The sequence below is a fragment of the Lissotriton vulgaris genome, chromosome 10 (assembly GCF_964263255.1).
Source record: "Lissotriton vulgaris chromosome 10, aLisVul1.2, whole genome shotgun sequence".
Classification (NCBI taxonomy): domain Eukaryota; kingdom Metazoa; phylum Chordata; class Amphibia; order Caudata; family Salamandridae; genus Lissotriton; species Lissotriton vulgaris.
Window position 1 is genome coordinate 760,220,530 of NC_141698.1, and position 16,788 is coordinate 760,237,317.

Here is a 16,788-nt window from a genome sequence, read left to right on the forward strand (position 1 = left end):
CTTCCTTAAATATATGGAAAGGTGAACCTACGGGTAAAGGGAGAAAATTGATCCTTGCACTTTAGTCAGAAGTTCAAAGATACCAAAGTGATCTGAAAGGGTGGATGGTGTGCGGGAGGAAGATAAAAAAACTTCAAAGTAAATGGAATATATTGTTTGAAAAATACAAGAAATATATTAAAGTGATTGGAGTAAGCAGTAATAGAAAAGCGTTGTTTACTTAAGAAGATAATCATTGACTTTTTTATTGAATATCATCAATGGGTTGAATAATAATTGAAAGATAATTGTTTTAATACAGTTTCATAGTAGGGGAAAACAAAAAAGTACTATAACAGTAAACACATTTCACGGAGCGTACACATATCATATTGAAACGTTCAGGAGAGTAGACTTTAAGTGAGGTAATCCACCATAGAGTATCTGTGGTAAGAAAAAATGCAGGCATTAATGATGTGGGTGATCTAAGAGATGAATTTGGGAGATGCACAATTATGCACGTCTTGTATGGGACAGATTAGGTTTAATAAAATGAATCTATCTTCAGGACCTGTGTGCTATTGAGGGGAAGGCTGTGCATTACTAGTTGTATGCTATGCACAAATTCTGATACTGAGTTAAAAATATTCTTGGCTGCATATAAATTATGAAATCTTTGTAGTGGTCAGTAATATAGCACCAATATAAGATAAATGGAGAGTTGTTAGCTCTTGTCAAGTGCAGGGGATGTTTGTGCTTCATATACACACCATTATAACAGATTTGTTAATTTTGTACAGCCTCTACGTGGAAGATTTAACACATACATTTTTACTGTCAGAACACAAAATTAGTACATTTTAGGAAATATGAACCATCTTTACATGTGTTTGAAAGTAAAAGTAAAAATGCTAAGGTAAAATAAAAAAGATAGCTGTGGGGTGGCATTAAATTAGAAGAACATGCTTGGAGCTACATTGTTGACTTGCAATAATTAAAGAACAATGCAAAGCAATAAACACAGATAATGTTGAGTGTGCCAAAGCAAAGTAGAACTCAACACTGAATATGGAAGAGTCCATCATGGATGATGTGATTGGGATGGAAGTTGCAGATGATGAAAGGGCAGGGTTTGAGGACAAAACATCTAAGCTGCTACAAAGAAAATCATTTCTTAAAAGAAAAAGAACAAAAATAGAGAAACTGAAGCAACACATCTTTTGAGGCTTCAGAAACAGGACATTTCAGGTTCATCAAAAGTAAAAGACATTAAGAAGCAATAATGTCATTTTTAGATATTGTATCATCCTGTGAGATTAGTACTTTGATATTTACAAAACATTTTACCTCAATACATGCTTAAAATTAACTAAAACAGTTCAACTGTATTATCAACACATGTGGCATCAAAAACTCATTTAATGAAGGATTATACCAAGCATCATAAAGCAAGTTAAAAAATACCAATGTGGGTGTGGAGACCTACTTGCGTGCTGTTGAATTGTCCGACCTTGAACAAAATAGTTCCATTCAAGGAAGGTGTCTACTCTGTAGAACACATTATCTCATTGGAATAATGAAACACAGGACAAAACTATCAGTCGATTTTTTTGTTTCATTCTGAAAAGTCTTTTGACCTAATAAACTGGTAGTGTATATGCTTAAAACAGCAGATTTTTTTCCTGTACAAAGTAACTTTATTATTTTTTTAATCTCAAAATATTTTTATTGAAAATAAATTTGACATATACAAACAGTATGTCACAATTCTTGACTGCTTAGACCAAAATATAATGTCTGGCTTGTGGTGGAGCACGATAGAGAAAGAAAAGAGAGAGAGAGAAAGGGGGGGAGGGGGGTTATCATTCCAGGTGGGCATCCAGGGACGCCCACATGTCCCCTCTGGCCTTGTGATTCGCCGGGTGGTGGTTGGCGGTGATGTTGTCGGCCCCTCGTAGAAATGTTACCCAGTTGAACCAACGTTTGAACGTGGCTTTACTCGTGTTTTTCCAGTTACCTAGAATTGTTTTGGCGGCTGCGGTTAGCAAGACGTCAACTAGTTCGCGGTTCTCTTTGGAGTCGAGCTCTGTGGCCAGGAAGGCCATGGTTATGCCTGGTAGGCCCGTTGTATGTGGCAGCCAGTAAGCGTGTCAATGAATTTGTAAACTTTGCGCCAGAAAACCTTGACCTTGGGGCATTCGTATAGGACGTGAGCAAGGTCCCCCCTTGCTTTGTGGCAGTTCCAGCAGGTGCCTCTCTCGCTGGCTCCTACTGTTTCTAGCTTGGCTGGGGTCCAGTGTAGTCTGTGTAATAGCCAGTATTTTGTTTGGGCTAATTGTGGGGTTATCTTGTCTTTGGATGCTGAGATCCATAGTCTGGCCCTTTCATCTTCGTTTAGTGGTCTCTGTAACTCCCCTTCCCAGAATGCTAGTGTTTTGTTGTTTAGTGTTGTGGTGCGGGGGTGATGAGTTTGTAAATGTGAGCAGTTTGGTGGCCTGTCTTGTTTAGGTTTTGTGGGTACTGTGTGATGGATGGTTTGTGTTTCGAGAGGTTAGCTTTGGTGATGGCTGCCTTGATCCTGAGGAATTCCTAGAACTCCTTGTTTGGTAGTTTATGCGTGCGCTGGAGTGCTTCGAATGTGAGCGGGTTGCTGTCTAGCTCTAGTTGAGCCAGCGTCTTGATACTTCTGCTGTACCACTCTGTCTTCTCTAATGTCCCCCCTTTGTATGTCACCTTGGAGTTGTACCATATTGATTCCCATTTGGACCCTTTGATGCTGACCTCCAGTTCTCTGTCTACTCTGAGTAGTGCCGTCTTTGCGCTCCTGATGATTGCATTTTTTGCTTCTGGGCGTCTGTTGGCCGTCAGCGCCATGATTGGGTCGCCCCCCCCCCCCAGGATGCATCTTTCCAGATCGAGCCAGACCGGCATGTACTCTGGTGTGGGGGAGATCCAGTGTATGCCCTGTTTTGCTAGGCAGGCCATTTGGAAGGCCTTGTAGTTCGTAAGGTTTAGCCCACCTTGGTACTTTTTGAGTCTAAGTTTTGATAGGCTGATTCTGGCCTTCTTGCCACCCCAGAGGAATGAGTTGATTGCTTTATCTATTTTTTTTTTTTAAGTCCGTAGTTAAGGTTAGTGGTAGCATGCTCAGCAGATAGTTTAGCATTGGTGTGATCATCATCTTGATCGTCTCGACTCGACCCCACCAGCTGATAAATTTGGGGCTCCAGGCTTCTAGTTTGCTCCTGATCTTCCTCAGCATTGCCTCCTCGTTGTGGTCTAGGGTCGACCTAAGGTCTCTTCCAAAGAGGAGGCCCAGGTACTTCAGGGGTTTCCTCTGCCACGCAAGTCCGGACGTGCCTAGTACTGTCCTTGTTGTGTGGCAGTTCATTGGCTTGCATTCAGATTTGTCACGGTTTAATTTATATCCTGAGACCTGCGCATAGTCCTCACTGGTTTGCATCAGGGCTTCTATAGATGTTTCTGGGTCGTTAGTGGTGATCAGGATGTCGTCGGCATATGCTGCTGCTTGAAAGCTTGTCCTCCGACTCGTACTCCTGTTATTAGCGGATTATTCCTGATCATATAAAGGAGTGGTTCTAATGCGAGTAGGAATAGTCCCGGTGATAGAGGACACCCCTGCCTCGTCCCCCTCTCCAGGGTGAACCTCGCCGACGTGGTTGTGCTGACCACCACTCGTGCCCGGGGGTTTTTGTAGAGTGACATGACAATACCCTAGTATTTATCCCCTAGGCCGAATTTGCGCATGCATTGGTCAAGGAAGGGCCACGAGACTCTATCGAAGGCCTTTTCTGCGTCAAGCGCAATCATGACTGCCTTCTCCATGCTGTTAGCTGCGCGGTTTATGAGGTGGCAGAGTAGTCTGGTGTTGTCTTGTGAGAGTCTGCTTTTTAGGTAGCCTACTTGCGATTTGTGTAAGAGATGAGGTAGATATGTGTTTAGTCTTGCAGCCATTACTTTTGCGTATATTTTACAATCTACGTTTATTAGTGAGATCGGGCGATAGTTTTGCGGGAATTGTGGGTCCTTCCCCTCTTTGGGGATGACAATGATGTTTGCATCCACCACTTCAGAGCCACAAAAGAAGGTGAAACAACGCTCGGAGCTACCCTCGAGCAACCAACTCCCCGATAACGGAAGAAACGAAACCGAAACTCACCACTCCAGGGCGGCCATCTTGCGCTGGCAGCACACAAGCATGGACAGCAGCAGAGGTGAGCACACCGGAAGGCGGGGGTAAAACTTGTAAATGCGCTACACCACCCAGCCATTTAAAGTCCCAACAATTAAAGACCTAACCGAAAAAAGGAACCGCTGACCAGGCAGCATTTACGTAGGTCACAGAGGCTATTACCGGACCACGGCGGCCATCTTGAGAGGGGCAGGCGGCACAACGAGCACAACGAGCACAGAAGGCAAGCGCGCTGGGGGGGAGAGCAAGCCCCAAGGCACGTGCAGCACCACCCCTAACCCCCGAGCCAAAGAAACAAAAAGGACAGCCCAAGTGGCCAAGCTGCAAGGGCGCATAAAGGCGCTGGATAGCAACACGGTGGCCATCTTGGAAGGGGCAGTCGGTGACTAAAGCACAAGCAATACGAACACGGGAGGCGACCGCTGGACGGTATCGAGCCTCAAACGCGCGACACCTGGCCTCCCCAAAACCTAAGCGAAACAAGAAAGGGCCGCGGGCACAGACCGCAGTACAGGACACACAGACACGGCTGCCATCTTGGAAAGGGAGGCTGGCGGCACAGCGCAATAAGCCCAGAGCAACTCCACAGTCGTTGGAGGTGAGCCCCCAAACGTATGCCACAACGAAGAGCTGGCGACACAACAGACACCGGAGCTCATCCCTTGCTGTGGGCGGCCATCTCAGAACAAGCAAGAGGTAGCGACCCAGCCGGGAAGAGCGGTACTATCCTTCTTAAGCTCAACCGCCAGGCGCGCTAGACGGCACTACGGAACTAGCTTCAAACACCAGGGGAGCACACCGAACTAACACAGCATAACAACAAGCAGCAAGCCAAACCCCAATGGCACCGTAAGTCAGTCTGCGGAAAGGGACAAGGTCAGAGCCAACACAGCAAGTAGTGTTACCAGCCCACGGCGGGCAGCTCGTCAGGGCCAACGCCAACGGAACAAACGGTCCTACCCCGTAGAAGGTGCAGTGTAGCACTACGCAAGGCTACAATCGCAGCAGCAACGAGCACAGGGAAGCAAGCAACAGCAGTGCACAGAGAAGTTCTGGCGTCCAGCAAAACAAGAACCAGGACAGTAAGGTGGCCTAGCAGGTTCACCTTCAGTGGCAACACGAGGACAAAGACACAACATCAACAAACAGCGGCCCACACCAATAGACCCAACAGACGGACCAACAGAAGAAGGACAGGCTGTCCATATACCTCGCAAGAAGAGGTTTCGATAAGATGGCCAGCAGAGACGACAAATCTGCCAACGACAATAAAAAGCAAAGGAAGGATATGGTGGAATCTCCAATCAAGATGAAAAACAACCACACCATTGATGCAGCGATGGAAACACTCCTCAAAAAGATAACGGAAGCCAACGACCTAGCCAAGGCCACTAAGAACTCCATGGATAACGTTCAGCTAGAACTCACTGCAATACGAGCGGACCAAAATAAAATCACCAGCAGAGTAGGTGAAGCGGAGAGGAGAATTAGCGACATAGAAGATAGAACAGCCAGCACGGACAGAGATGTACGCCATGTCTCCAAGGTATCCAGCGACCTTCAGAGAATGTTTGCGGAACAGGAAGACAGAAACAGGAAGGGGAACATCAGGATCCTGGGAGTGCCAGAGGATGAAGAAGAGGCCGCAGGGTCATGCGCAGCAATGCTAGAAACTCTAATTCCAAAACTGACGGGCCTCAAATTCAAAAGAGCCTTCGAGATTGACAAGGCATATAGAGTACCGGCGATGAAGCAACAGCAGACGAAAGGTCCGAGAACAATCATTTGCAAACTCTTGCCAGCCAATCACACCAACGCCATTTTTGCGTTTGCGAGAAAAGGCCAAACAGTGAAGTGGAATGGTCATAAGATAATAATCACCAAAGACTTCTCGAAAGTAACGGTGGAAACTAGAAAAGGCTTCCTAGCACTCAGGGAAAGGCTAAAGAAAGCTAACATCACGTGCAGCTTTGCAGGGCCTGCAAAAATGCGAATAAAGGACAGGAGAGGCATGCGCACTTTTGACGACTCAGCCGACCTACGTAGATACCTCCAAGGACCCGAACCGGAGGAAATGGAAGAAACAAGCCCAGGGACAGCGAAAAGGAGGGCATCGTCAGACGGCTCGGAAACAGGCGCAGCAGGCGGACACTAAGACACAAGCCAGGCCAACACTACAGCAGCGTCAGCATACCTAAACAACGCCTACCTCACCATGCCACAGTGCAGCGGCACCACTGATCACTACAAACATGTATCTACCTCATGACCACTAAAAGCGCGGCAGGCCGGTGACCTAGACTTACCACCTGAAATATTTTGTATCACTCAGAAAGGCTGCAGCCACACCGCAACGACACCACAGAACACTCTGAAGGACGCATCTACCTCAACGGACCTTTGAACTTTGAACTTGAACTCTGAACTCGGAACTTGGACTATTACCTAAAGTATTATGTATCTATCAGGGAAGACCGGACCACATGCAGGCTCCAGCTGTCTGAAAAGAATATCCTTTACCAGATGTGTACAGCACAGCAGGGGGCAGGGGAGTATCGATCTCGGGGGGGGGATGCGGGGGTGGAGGACCATTGCTGTCGCGCGTTTACAGTACGTTGACAGGGTGGAGGGCGGAGGGGAGGGAAGGGGGGGAGAGGGCCGGGCGGGGAGCCAAGCGGCATGGACAATCGTAACCTTGTGGAGACACTTTTTCTCTTTTTCCCTCTTTCTGTCCTACTACACATCCCAGATCCCCAACCTGGTGGATAGGAACACCCTCACCACACTCACAAAAAAGAAGTACGAATTGAACAGGATACTAAGTGAAAGGGCAAGCACTTGGATTAACAAATACAAATCCATAAACCTATGCTCAGCAAACAAAGCAGGCAGAGCACTAGCAGGATACCTGAAAGCCAAACAAAGGCAGCACTCTGTCGTAGCGATTACAGACAAAAATAACAGAACCCACACGGTCAACAAGCTAATCCTTGAAACCTTCAGGGGTTTCTACAAGGAACTGTACACAGCAGACAAATCACTAGCGGCAGACGGCGGCGCAAACTTGCTAGACAAACTCGATCTGCCCAAACTAAGCAACGAACAAAGAGACTCACTAGAGCAGGACATAACTTACTTTATTATTAAAGGACATTTGATCAGGCACAGTTATAAATGACTTCCCGAATAAGGAGATGACCACTAGGGGGCATATGTATGAAACTGATTTTAGTCGCAAACGCTGATATTCACAAAAAAGCAGCGTTTGCGACTAAAAATTGACAAAACGCGATGTATCAAGCACCCAAGTTGTGCGATTTCTCCTTAAGAAATCGCAAATTATCACCAACTTCAAGTTGGTGGTAATTTGCGATTTCTGTCAATAATGCACTTTTTGGCATGTTTCAAAGTGCCATGTGGCGTAAATACATGCCCTTAGGGCATTTATGTGCGCCATATGCACACACATGCTCATTTCAGGGGTGCATCAGGGTGTCCTTATGACACCCTTGAAATTATTCTCAATTTGAGATTCTCAAATTGCGAATCGCAAATTGAGAATTATTTACCATTCATTCCTATGGGTCTCCTGGCCCATAGGAATGAATGGAAAGGTATTCCTTAATTGCGATTTCGCAATTTGCTAATCGCAATTAAGGAATACTAAAAAATTGCTAAATATTTGCGATTTTTTTAATGCATCCCGTTTTGCAATTCTCAAATAGCGATTCCCAAAAAATCGCTATTTAAGAATCGCAAACACAGATGTTGATACATATGAGCCCAAGAGAGGTACTTGTTGTGGGTGCACTTACCCCCCTTTGTTATTTGCCTTTCATTTAGGACAGTGGAAACTTTCAGGTCAGAGAAATTGACCCATGTTTTTCTCAACTCTGGAAGTAAACCGTATTCTGACTTAATGCAGACAAAAATGCCCTAGTTTAAAGAATAGGTAAAGAGGATGTACAAGCACAACAGCAGGGTTCCAGACTACATGATACTAGGTAGATTTGCATTATTCCAAATGAAATGGTTAGCAGGGAAAATAATGACAAAATGATATTTCAGGATGATAGTTTCAGAAAAAGAAGAAGGTTATATACACCTAATGATCAAACAATGGCCCATACATTGGCCGCACAGTTGCACATCAGTAGGCCAAGTCAATCTTACAATGATTCTGCTAAAGTTTACCATTGGAATGCTACTTTTTTCCTCATGAGTGAGGCCTATTTTGCATTTATTTCGTTTACAATTAAAAGCATGAGGTTAAGCCAAAGGCAAATAGGCAGTCCCTTGGAATAATGTGGATGAGCACTTCCGGATTTGAAAAATCATTATAAGAAACTTACAGTAAAGTATTTGAGAAGAGTAATTAATATACGTAGTAGTAGTGGGTGCATATATTTTGATGATCACTACTCTTACAACCACTCCTTACATGTTTGTATGCCCTTAACCATCTAGAAATTTAAAAATAGAAGTTGTTATCATTTATAACTGTACAGAAAGACATAGGAGGCACCTAGTTTGAATAAGGAAACCTCACTATGGGGAAATCCATTTCTCCCGGAGAATGTTATGTATTGATGTCATTGAATTGGGAGGAAGGTGATTTTGTTAGTAATATTTCGATTATGCAAGTAGAAAACAGTGTTAGGCTAGGGCAGGTCATAAAGCATTATGTTATTTTGTTATTTTAGAATCTTAATTGAGGTTTAAACATAAACTATGTGTTTGCTCAAATATTTGCAGTTAAGAGAGCAGTTAATAGAAAAGAAGTTCAAATATGTTGGATTCACAGTGGATTTGTAAAATAGGCTCTATCATTTTATAATAGACAGTGATAAAATTAAAACCCATTCATATACCTTAATTATATTGAAAAAAAGCATCCTTAATGTACAGAGACAAAAATGTAACAAGAAAAGGTATTTGTAAGGAGAAGTCATCCCAGTGGATTAGACTCAATTGACTAAATCGGTGCATCAGATCTCAGTGAGAGTTAATATGAGAAGAGCATAGTCATATAGTATGAAAACTTTCATTACTGCTTCACTTCTTTCTAAAAAGTCAAACTAAAATAAAATGAAATGCTTGTGATACCATAATGACCAACCAGACTGACTGCATGTGGATTGCAAGGATGATAGCTTGATTGATTACTGGGAGAGTATTTTTCAAAACACAAGTGAAATTTTACAGATGAGGTTGAACATAGTCCACAAGTTGCTGTTCTTGGAAATTTCCAAAAAGATGTAAAGTGAATACAATTTTATGATCATAGCAATGCTGTTGTGCGCCCACTGTCATGCGGATAACCCCACCCTTCTGCACATGCTGTGGGTGTGCCCCTCATTTACTGCTTATTGGACAGAGATTTTGCCAACCCTGTCAGAGTTGTTTGACATCCAACTGTGGGATACACCAACGCATTGTCTCCTGGGGCTATATCCCAGGCCAAAGGGATGGAAAGTGACACAGCGCTATGTAGATCTGGCACTCCTACAAGCAAAGCGGAAGATAACTAGGCGCTGGAAGTCTCCTTGGTCACCCCAGATGACTCACTGGCATAATGGTCACGCTGTTTCTGTTGTTGATATTTCGACATACAGTCACCTGTGAGAGCTGACCAGTCACAAGACCGCAGCTGACGACCCACCCAGCAGCTGACAGTCACTAGGAATAACAATGCAATGCTACTAACAGCTCAGATGTTTACAAACTGTAAGCACCAGGCAGCACCTGAGAGGTGAGGATGAGGTGAGGATTCATACACAAGAACCAGGGCTCACCGCTGGAGGATGGATCACTTATTAAGCAGGGGGCCCTCACCACTCAGGGGTCGGCCATTCACACAGAGGCCTATGTACGTCTATAAGATGCCAGAATCTCAGGTGGCCCTCACCACATTTTGGAGGGGGGGTCGTTTTTCCTTGAGCCCCTGTCAAGAAGATTGGTGTAGTAGTTACAAGGCACATATAGCATTACATAAAAGTTTATCATTTCTCTGATCGTTTTTAATATTCTACTGCGTAGCACGCACTGGCCTGCGCATTCAAAGTCTCTCTTTAAAGTGATACGGAAGCTCGGAAAGGTAAAAAAAACACCGATCTATTTGTTACAGTTCCTCTTTCCCAGCCGCGATGAAGAGAGCATATTTCACCCGCGGCTGTCACAATTCCGCATTGTTAATAAAATGTATAAACTCGTGTCGCGCCTACGGGAGCAGAGGTAAATTGACCGTAGGCGGCAACCCATTTGTCTCGCCGAGTCTCCAAAAACATTTTCTGGGTGGATAATTTTAATTTTCCCCGAGCAAGTACCAACTCCGTTAGTTATCCTGACACACGGGGAAGTTTATTACCAGCCTAAGCAGGCCAGCTTTCTGTGAACAAGTGACTGAGCGCCCAGGGAGGGCTTCCAACCGCCTCCAAATGGCGCCTCTCAGAAGCCGGCGTTCATCTGTTTTGAAGATGGCTTCGTGCGGTCGGCGGCAGAGACACCTCAAGTCCGTGACAGATAAGCTACCTACACAACCCAAACCCATTTACGCTCACATCTCTCCAACAATCACATTTATTGTCGTCGCTGCTAATGGGCTTGTCAGTTGTCACAAGATGGACCGTCTACTGGAGGTATTTTGTGTGTCTGGGGCTAGCTATACGGGCACCAGGCTGCGGGATGCAATCTCACCCCGGCTACGCGCAGCGGTGCTTATCTGTGTCCAGGGCTGTAAATGCCAGAGCCCTAGCTTGCGCTATAACTTAACAGCGTTGGGGGAGGAGTAAATGGTCACAGATGTGCAGCGATGCTATCCACGGAAACGTACCTAGAACTCCCGGAAAAGAGAAGAGGGAATAGAATGTATGTGAGGCTTGTGTGAGAAGGGACGTGGGTGTGGGAATGATGACTGAATGTTCCTCGAAGCTGGTGGTCTAGGGGTCTCCAGGCGTCCTGGCGTAGGTGATCTGCTTTGTTTGAGTTGTATTGTGGCTGAGGTGATGATGACTCAGGCAAGGGAGGTACAGTACTCTGCATTCGAGACCGCAGAGCCACAACGCATGTATTTTCCAACTTCCTTACTTCACCAACTTGTGGGGTTCCTGGGCAGAACCCCAAGCATCCCATTTCGCTGATATACCACAACTAGGAGCGCCAATTAATAAAGCTGTGTTAGAACCACTGTTAAACAAAGTGGCGTGGCTTCCATTGGTGCAGCAGGTGCAGTGGCACCAGGGACCAGAGGCCTCAGGACCCCACTGAATCCTCGCTATTATTTTTTAATGTATTTGATTTTGCCAGAACCAAAGGCCAAAAGCAGCACTTTGTTGTTGCGAAACTTAACTTTTAATGTGACTTTCCTTTGAATGCATTCCACGTCGACTGACCGCGTGACGTCATTGGTGTTGTTTATTTAGGGTGTCTTCTTCAGATTACTTCACGTTGAAAGCAGCGTCTCCTGTCAGCCTCTCCCCACACATGCTGCCCGTTCCTCTCTGGCGCGCGTCTACCCCTTCAGGCCCCTACATCCGTAGTCTGCCTTGAAGGTCATTTCCTTAGAACTGGGAGACAAACAACTTGGATGTGTGTACACTGGATGGATATGCGAGGTCAAAACATATCTGCAAAGATGGGAACAGACACAAGAGAAAGATGCGCGCCCTGGACAGTGACACTCACTGACATGCCTGGCTCACTCTTGTGCTAGCCCCTGGCAGAAAACCCCTGGATAAACATTCTCAAAGCGCACTCATCCGCGCTGCCTCCCTGACCACAAACACAGCCAACTAATAGAAACCGCTGCTCGCTGTGATTTACAGTTTCCGCTCTGGCTGAAACAAGCAGTACTGGCAAAAATCCCAAAGTAAAAAAGAAAGCTGTACTTACTTGCATTTTCACACTTAGCATCAATCCGAATTCCTGCATGCGCAGGTAAGTGTCCTATTGCGCGGAGGGACCCGCCGGTCTCCGGATCATGACTGCTCGTTCCCTGTCCACCCTGGTGTGTGCCTGTCCCACCCTGTCAGCGGGGGGGGGGGGGGGGGGCAGGATGAGCAGGGGCCTCTGAGGTTCCTTGCACTGAAGGGGAAGCACTGGGAGGATTTCCTGCCCGGGCTCCGGAGCGGGGAGTGGAGCAGAGGCAGGCAGTCGCTGCCAGAGTCACACGGAGCGGGCTGCGCGCCTCAGCTGCTGCCTGTCAGCTGCGCATTGCGAGCCCGGGGCACGCAGCCCTCCCTCCGCAGAGGCAGGCAGCGGGCGCTGCTCCTCCGCAGCCACGGAGCCCGGCTGCCTCTCCCCGGGCGCAGCGCTCCGTCGCTCCTCTGCAGTCCGCGGCGGCTGCTCCAGCCTCTCGCGTCTGGGAGCAGGAAGGGACTTGGTAATGCGCGCATTGTCGTAGCAAGGGTTTCACGGGCCCCAGTGCAAGCAGGTAAATGGCCACCAGACCCCCTTACCCACTGCGAGAGTGGTGGACGAGGAAGACAGCAATCATTTGGGTGCCCTGAGCCTCATTTACTCTGGGACCCGGTGCGACTGCACCTTCCGCACTGTTGATACCTACTCCCCTGGTTCCGCGTCCATATCGAAAGATATGGCTTGAGCCCTCTTCGAAGTGCAATTTGGGGTTATACGATATACGGAATCTGAGTGGAAAAGTTGTGACTCCCCAAAGGTTATTTTCAATGTTATAAACCCGTATTCCTCTCAACCTGCTGGAGCTTTAAAATGTTTTGAAGACGACACCATTGAAGTTAAGGCTGGGGGGCAGTAATTATGTTCTTCGAACAGGATGAACACTCAAGGTACATGGATGTATTTGACCTGATGGGAGTGCAAAGGTGACCTCGGAGTGGGTGACGTAATCCTCATGAGGGCGATTAGAGAAATATTCACCCATTCTAGCCCGCTGGGTAGGTGCTGCACGTGCTTGTACGGCACGCACTCACGCTCTTCCATCTATTCATCACAGAGCTCTTTTCAGGCTGAAAGCTTCGCTCACCTCTGCAGCTGCAGAGATATTTTCACTCGCCGAATACCGCGCGCGCGGTAATCTTGCAGCATTCAGCAGTGTTAATTGAAACTCGGAAACGTAGTCCCGCTCTAGACGTGGCTACGAAATATATCAAGATGCAGAGCCTTGGCAACTACTGGCTCCAGCGCCAGCCAGCTGCTAGTAAATCAGCCAGAAGGCGCTGCTTCCCCTAGAATTTTAATCAGGACCCTTCAATAGGAGTACACATTTCTCCAAAGCTCAATATTTAGGAATACATGCATGGGTTACTAATTTTCGTATAGGGAGCAGAGCATATAGTTGTACTGCTGAAAGTGCCACATTCAGTATTGTACTAATCTTTCTGAAAACGCAATATTTCTTTGTTTTGACATTATTTTCCACCTTTACATATTACGTTATGAGCTCTGTGTACAGCATCCATGCTGCCATTGATGTAACATCTCAGCACTCTAGGAGACATTGGTGCCTCCTAAATTGTGGCCAGATTCACTAACACGTTGCACAGGGTTCGCGTTACTGTTCTAACGCAAGTCCCGCGCAAAGCGTTGTGATAGTATTTACTTTTGTATGGAAAAAGTGGTCAAGGTGAAACAAAGTAGTGCTATGCACAACTTTGCATCAACGGGACGTTCCATCCATGGTACCCGCTCCATTGACAGCAGACGGTGTGTTTTTTGTTTCCTGTCTGTCACTGCGGGAAAAGCTTGGCGGAGAGGGGAAGAAAAAAAGACAATTATGACCCCCACACCCTGGGAAAAAATTGAGCATTTTGGGAGTTTGTTTCTGAAAAACAAAAAAAGTTAAAAGATTGGTGAATGAGCGTCAACACCGGCAAAGGCCGTCCACCAAACGTTGTGTACTTGGAAGGGAACCGCTGTGATGGCGATTCCTTTCAAAGCACAGAGATGACTGATGTGCTGGCAGACATCTCTAAACTCGACGGACGAGGTACCATCAGGGGGCAGACTAATGATGGCTGTTTACCAAACATTTAAGGTTTTTTTGTTTTTCAAAAACAGACTCCTAAAGCAGAAGTTTGTTTCTGAAAAACAAAAAAACTGGTGGTGACGGACAGTAAAAAAATTGATGTTACACCGTCCACCCTCAATAGGAGGGAGGTATAGGGTGGGAGGTACGATGCCCTTCCTCTGAGGGTGGGCCATGGGAAGAAGCTGTTTATCATCAGAGACAGCAGTTGTTCCAACGGAAAAGGTGGAGTGCCTGTCTCTAAATGAGGGGGAGTGACCAATAGTTAAGCGGTGTTTGCCAAACTCTAAATCCGGCCCTTATTGATGGATTGGTCGAGTAGCAAAGGCGGGCCTAGCCTGGTCTGGCTACAAGACTGGCTACAGGACTTTGAGTTGTTAAAATTAATCCACATTGGGCATAAAATATTGACTGCATTGTTTTTTGTTGAGGAAATTGCAAAGTACCAGAGACACTATGATAATGGGTAAAAAACGTCAGTTTGCTACATCTTACTAGTCCATTTTTTCAGTGTCTCTCACTCCAAAATATGTATGTAAAAAATGGAAGTGTCCCACCTTATTGAACCCCTTTCTAGTATGGACTAAAATGTTAAGAAATGTGTTCTCCCTCAGCAAGATTCCCTTTATGCTTGGTTTTAACATAATGGGCTTGGTTCACAAAGATTGGTTTATAGTAGGTGTGATTTGTACTCATGAATATTAGGGGTACGCTAAGAGTGCTCGTGGCGTACTCCTAAATACCACATTTCAGGAATTCAGGACTACCACAAGAGTAAGTCACAGGAAAATCTTTATGAATCAGATATAACATATATTACAGTTATCACATTTGAAGTGCTTTTTATGTATAAATGTCGCTGCCTTTATCAGGTATGTACGAAAGGCTCTAGTAATCAAAAGTGTTTACTTTACTTGACCACTGATCATGACTCAGTGGATCCCAAAGTCCTACTGGAGCACTTGGAAAGATGAGCCGGCATTTTTGGAACAGCTGTACAATGGTGAAAGCCATTTTATTAAATGACTACTAGCAAATTAATATTGGATTTTCCCCTTTGACGCTGAAATTCGTCTCATGCTGAGTACCTCTGGAATCTCCACTATCCCCAGCGCTATTCAGTATTTATATGACATTTAGATAATGATACGCTGTGTGAATGTATAACACATAGTCCATACCCCTTCTAAATTATGTTCAGTTCCTGAACAATGGGCTTCTATTTTCTCCTCCTCCTGTGATGTGGCTGCACTCTCCTGGCCGGACCTGATGGGAATCCAGGCAAAGAGCCTGATATAGAGTTCCGCGGCCAGGTTATTCCATTACATACATGACGGATATCCCGTTGGTCATGTTAAAGTTGTATTATATACACCAGCACTTGTAATACAGCGTTCGAAACTATTTGTAACAACGTAACCCACGTACTGAACACTAAATCGTGCCCTTACTCTCTGTGTCCCTGGGGCGATCTGTCCCCCTGCCCAGCACTATTTCTTTCCAACAGTGTTTGTGTTGTGGTGTGTGAGGTCATCAGCCTTTGCTGCTCCAATTATTCACTATTTGTGAATGCTAGTAATTCACTGCTTGCTAATGTCTAAATGTGTGTTGCAACTTTTTGCAACTTGCAAACATTTTTGCAATGATTTCTCCCCAGAGCTATTTGTGGGCCGCAATTGCTCACAAAATTTGCACAGAAAATTTGCCCCCACGTCCATCTGCTTCCCGGTGCCTCTGATCACCAAGACCTGCCCTACTCTCTTTCTCATTGCTTGAGACCCGTTTTTGAGGCAGCTGACCTCACTGCCCTTCTGGTGATCCTGCCACTGACCAGAGAGCTGCCTTCCCTGTTCGCAGAAGCGTGTACCAAATATGCATCAGGTGGTGCACCCTCAGAAACTAATCTTACTTCAGAAGTGGAAAGGAAATGAGAAGTGGTTCTGTCTGAGTCTGCTAAGTGAACAGTCATTTCACTTCCCTCATGGAGCATGTTACAAAGAAACTCTGGTTTCCGCCCTGTGAAAACAAAAATCTGACATCGCACCAGTCAGAAACCTGTTACTTGCAGAGGAGGAGGAGGAGGAGGTGTAATCAAAGCTGAAAAGGAACAGCTGAGCTCAACCAGCTTCGCCCCCCTTCAATAGACACGTCTTGCAATTAACCAATCGAAACTGTAAAAGGCCATTTCCTCTGTAAAACATAGTGTAGCATTGAACACCTTTTCCTGTTGGTGCTAATACTGAGCAAGCAACTGTCCTTAATGAATAACAAATCCTTCAGTTTAATGAGCCAGTCTACCATAGCTACATCAAGCATATGGTGGCACCACATGGGCTGTTCGCAGCAGATGTGTAATAAGAACAGTCCTTATAAAGCACAGACGTATTAAATAGCACTGGTACATGTTCAAGCATCCCTTGAAGGAAGATGTTTCTGTTAGTTTGTCGTGAAATGTCTAGGGCATTTACTGGTAATCTTCTTTGCTTCAGTTTAATTTTCCTTGTCTCAATCAGACGCGGCCCATGAATGTAAGAGCGGTGAGGCCATGTGGGAGGGGATATCAACAGACGATGAAGAGGGAAAATTAAATAAA

General features: G+C 45.7%; 1 protein-coding gene across 6 annotated transcripts in view; it reads right to left on the reverse strand.

Moving 5' to 3' along the window:
- Positions 1–16,788, reverse strand: part of KIAA1217 (KIAA1217 ortholog) — a 1,418,769-nt gene that overhangs the window by 1,235,698 nt on the left and 166,283 nt on the right. For 2 of the 6 annotated variants that reach the window (XM_086941669.1, XM_086941667.1), the window contains exon 1: positions 12,083–12,201. The exons of the other annotated variants lie outside the window; for them this stretch is intronic. In XM_086941669.1, the coding sequence (XP_086797795.1) occupies position 12,083 (1 nt within the window). In that variant the 5' untranslated portion in view covers positions 12,084–12,201. Of the gene's footprint in view, positions 1–12,082; positions 12,202–16,788 lie in introns of those variants that run through there. 6 annotated transcript variants of the gene reach the window in all.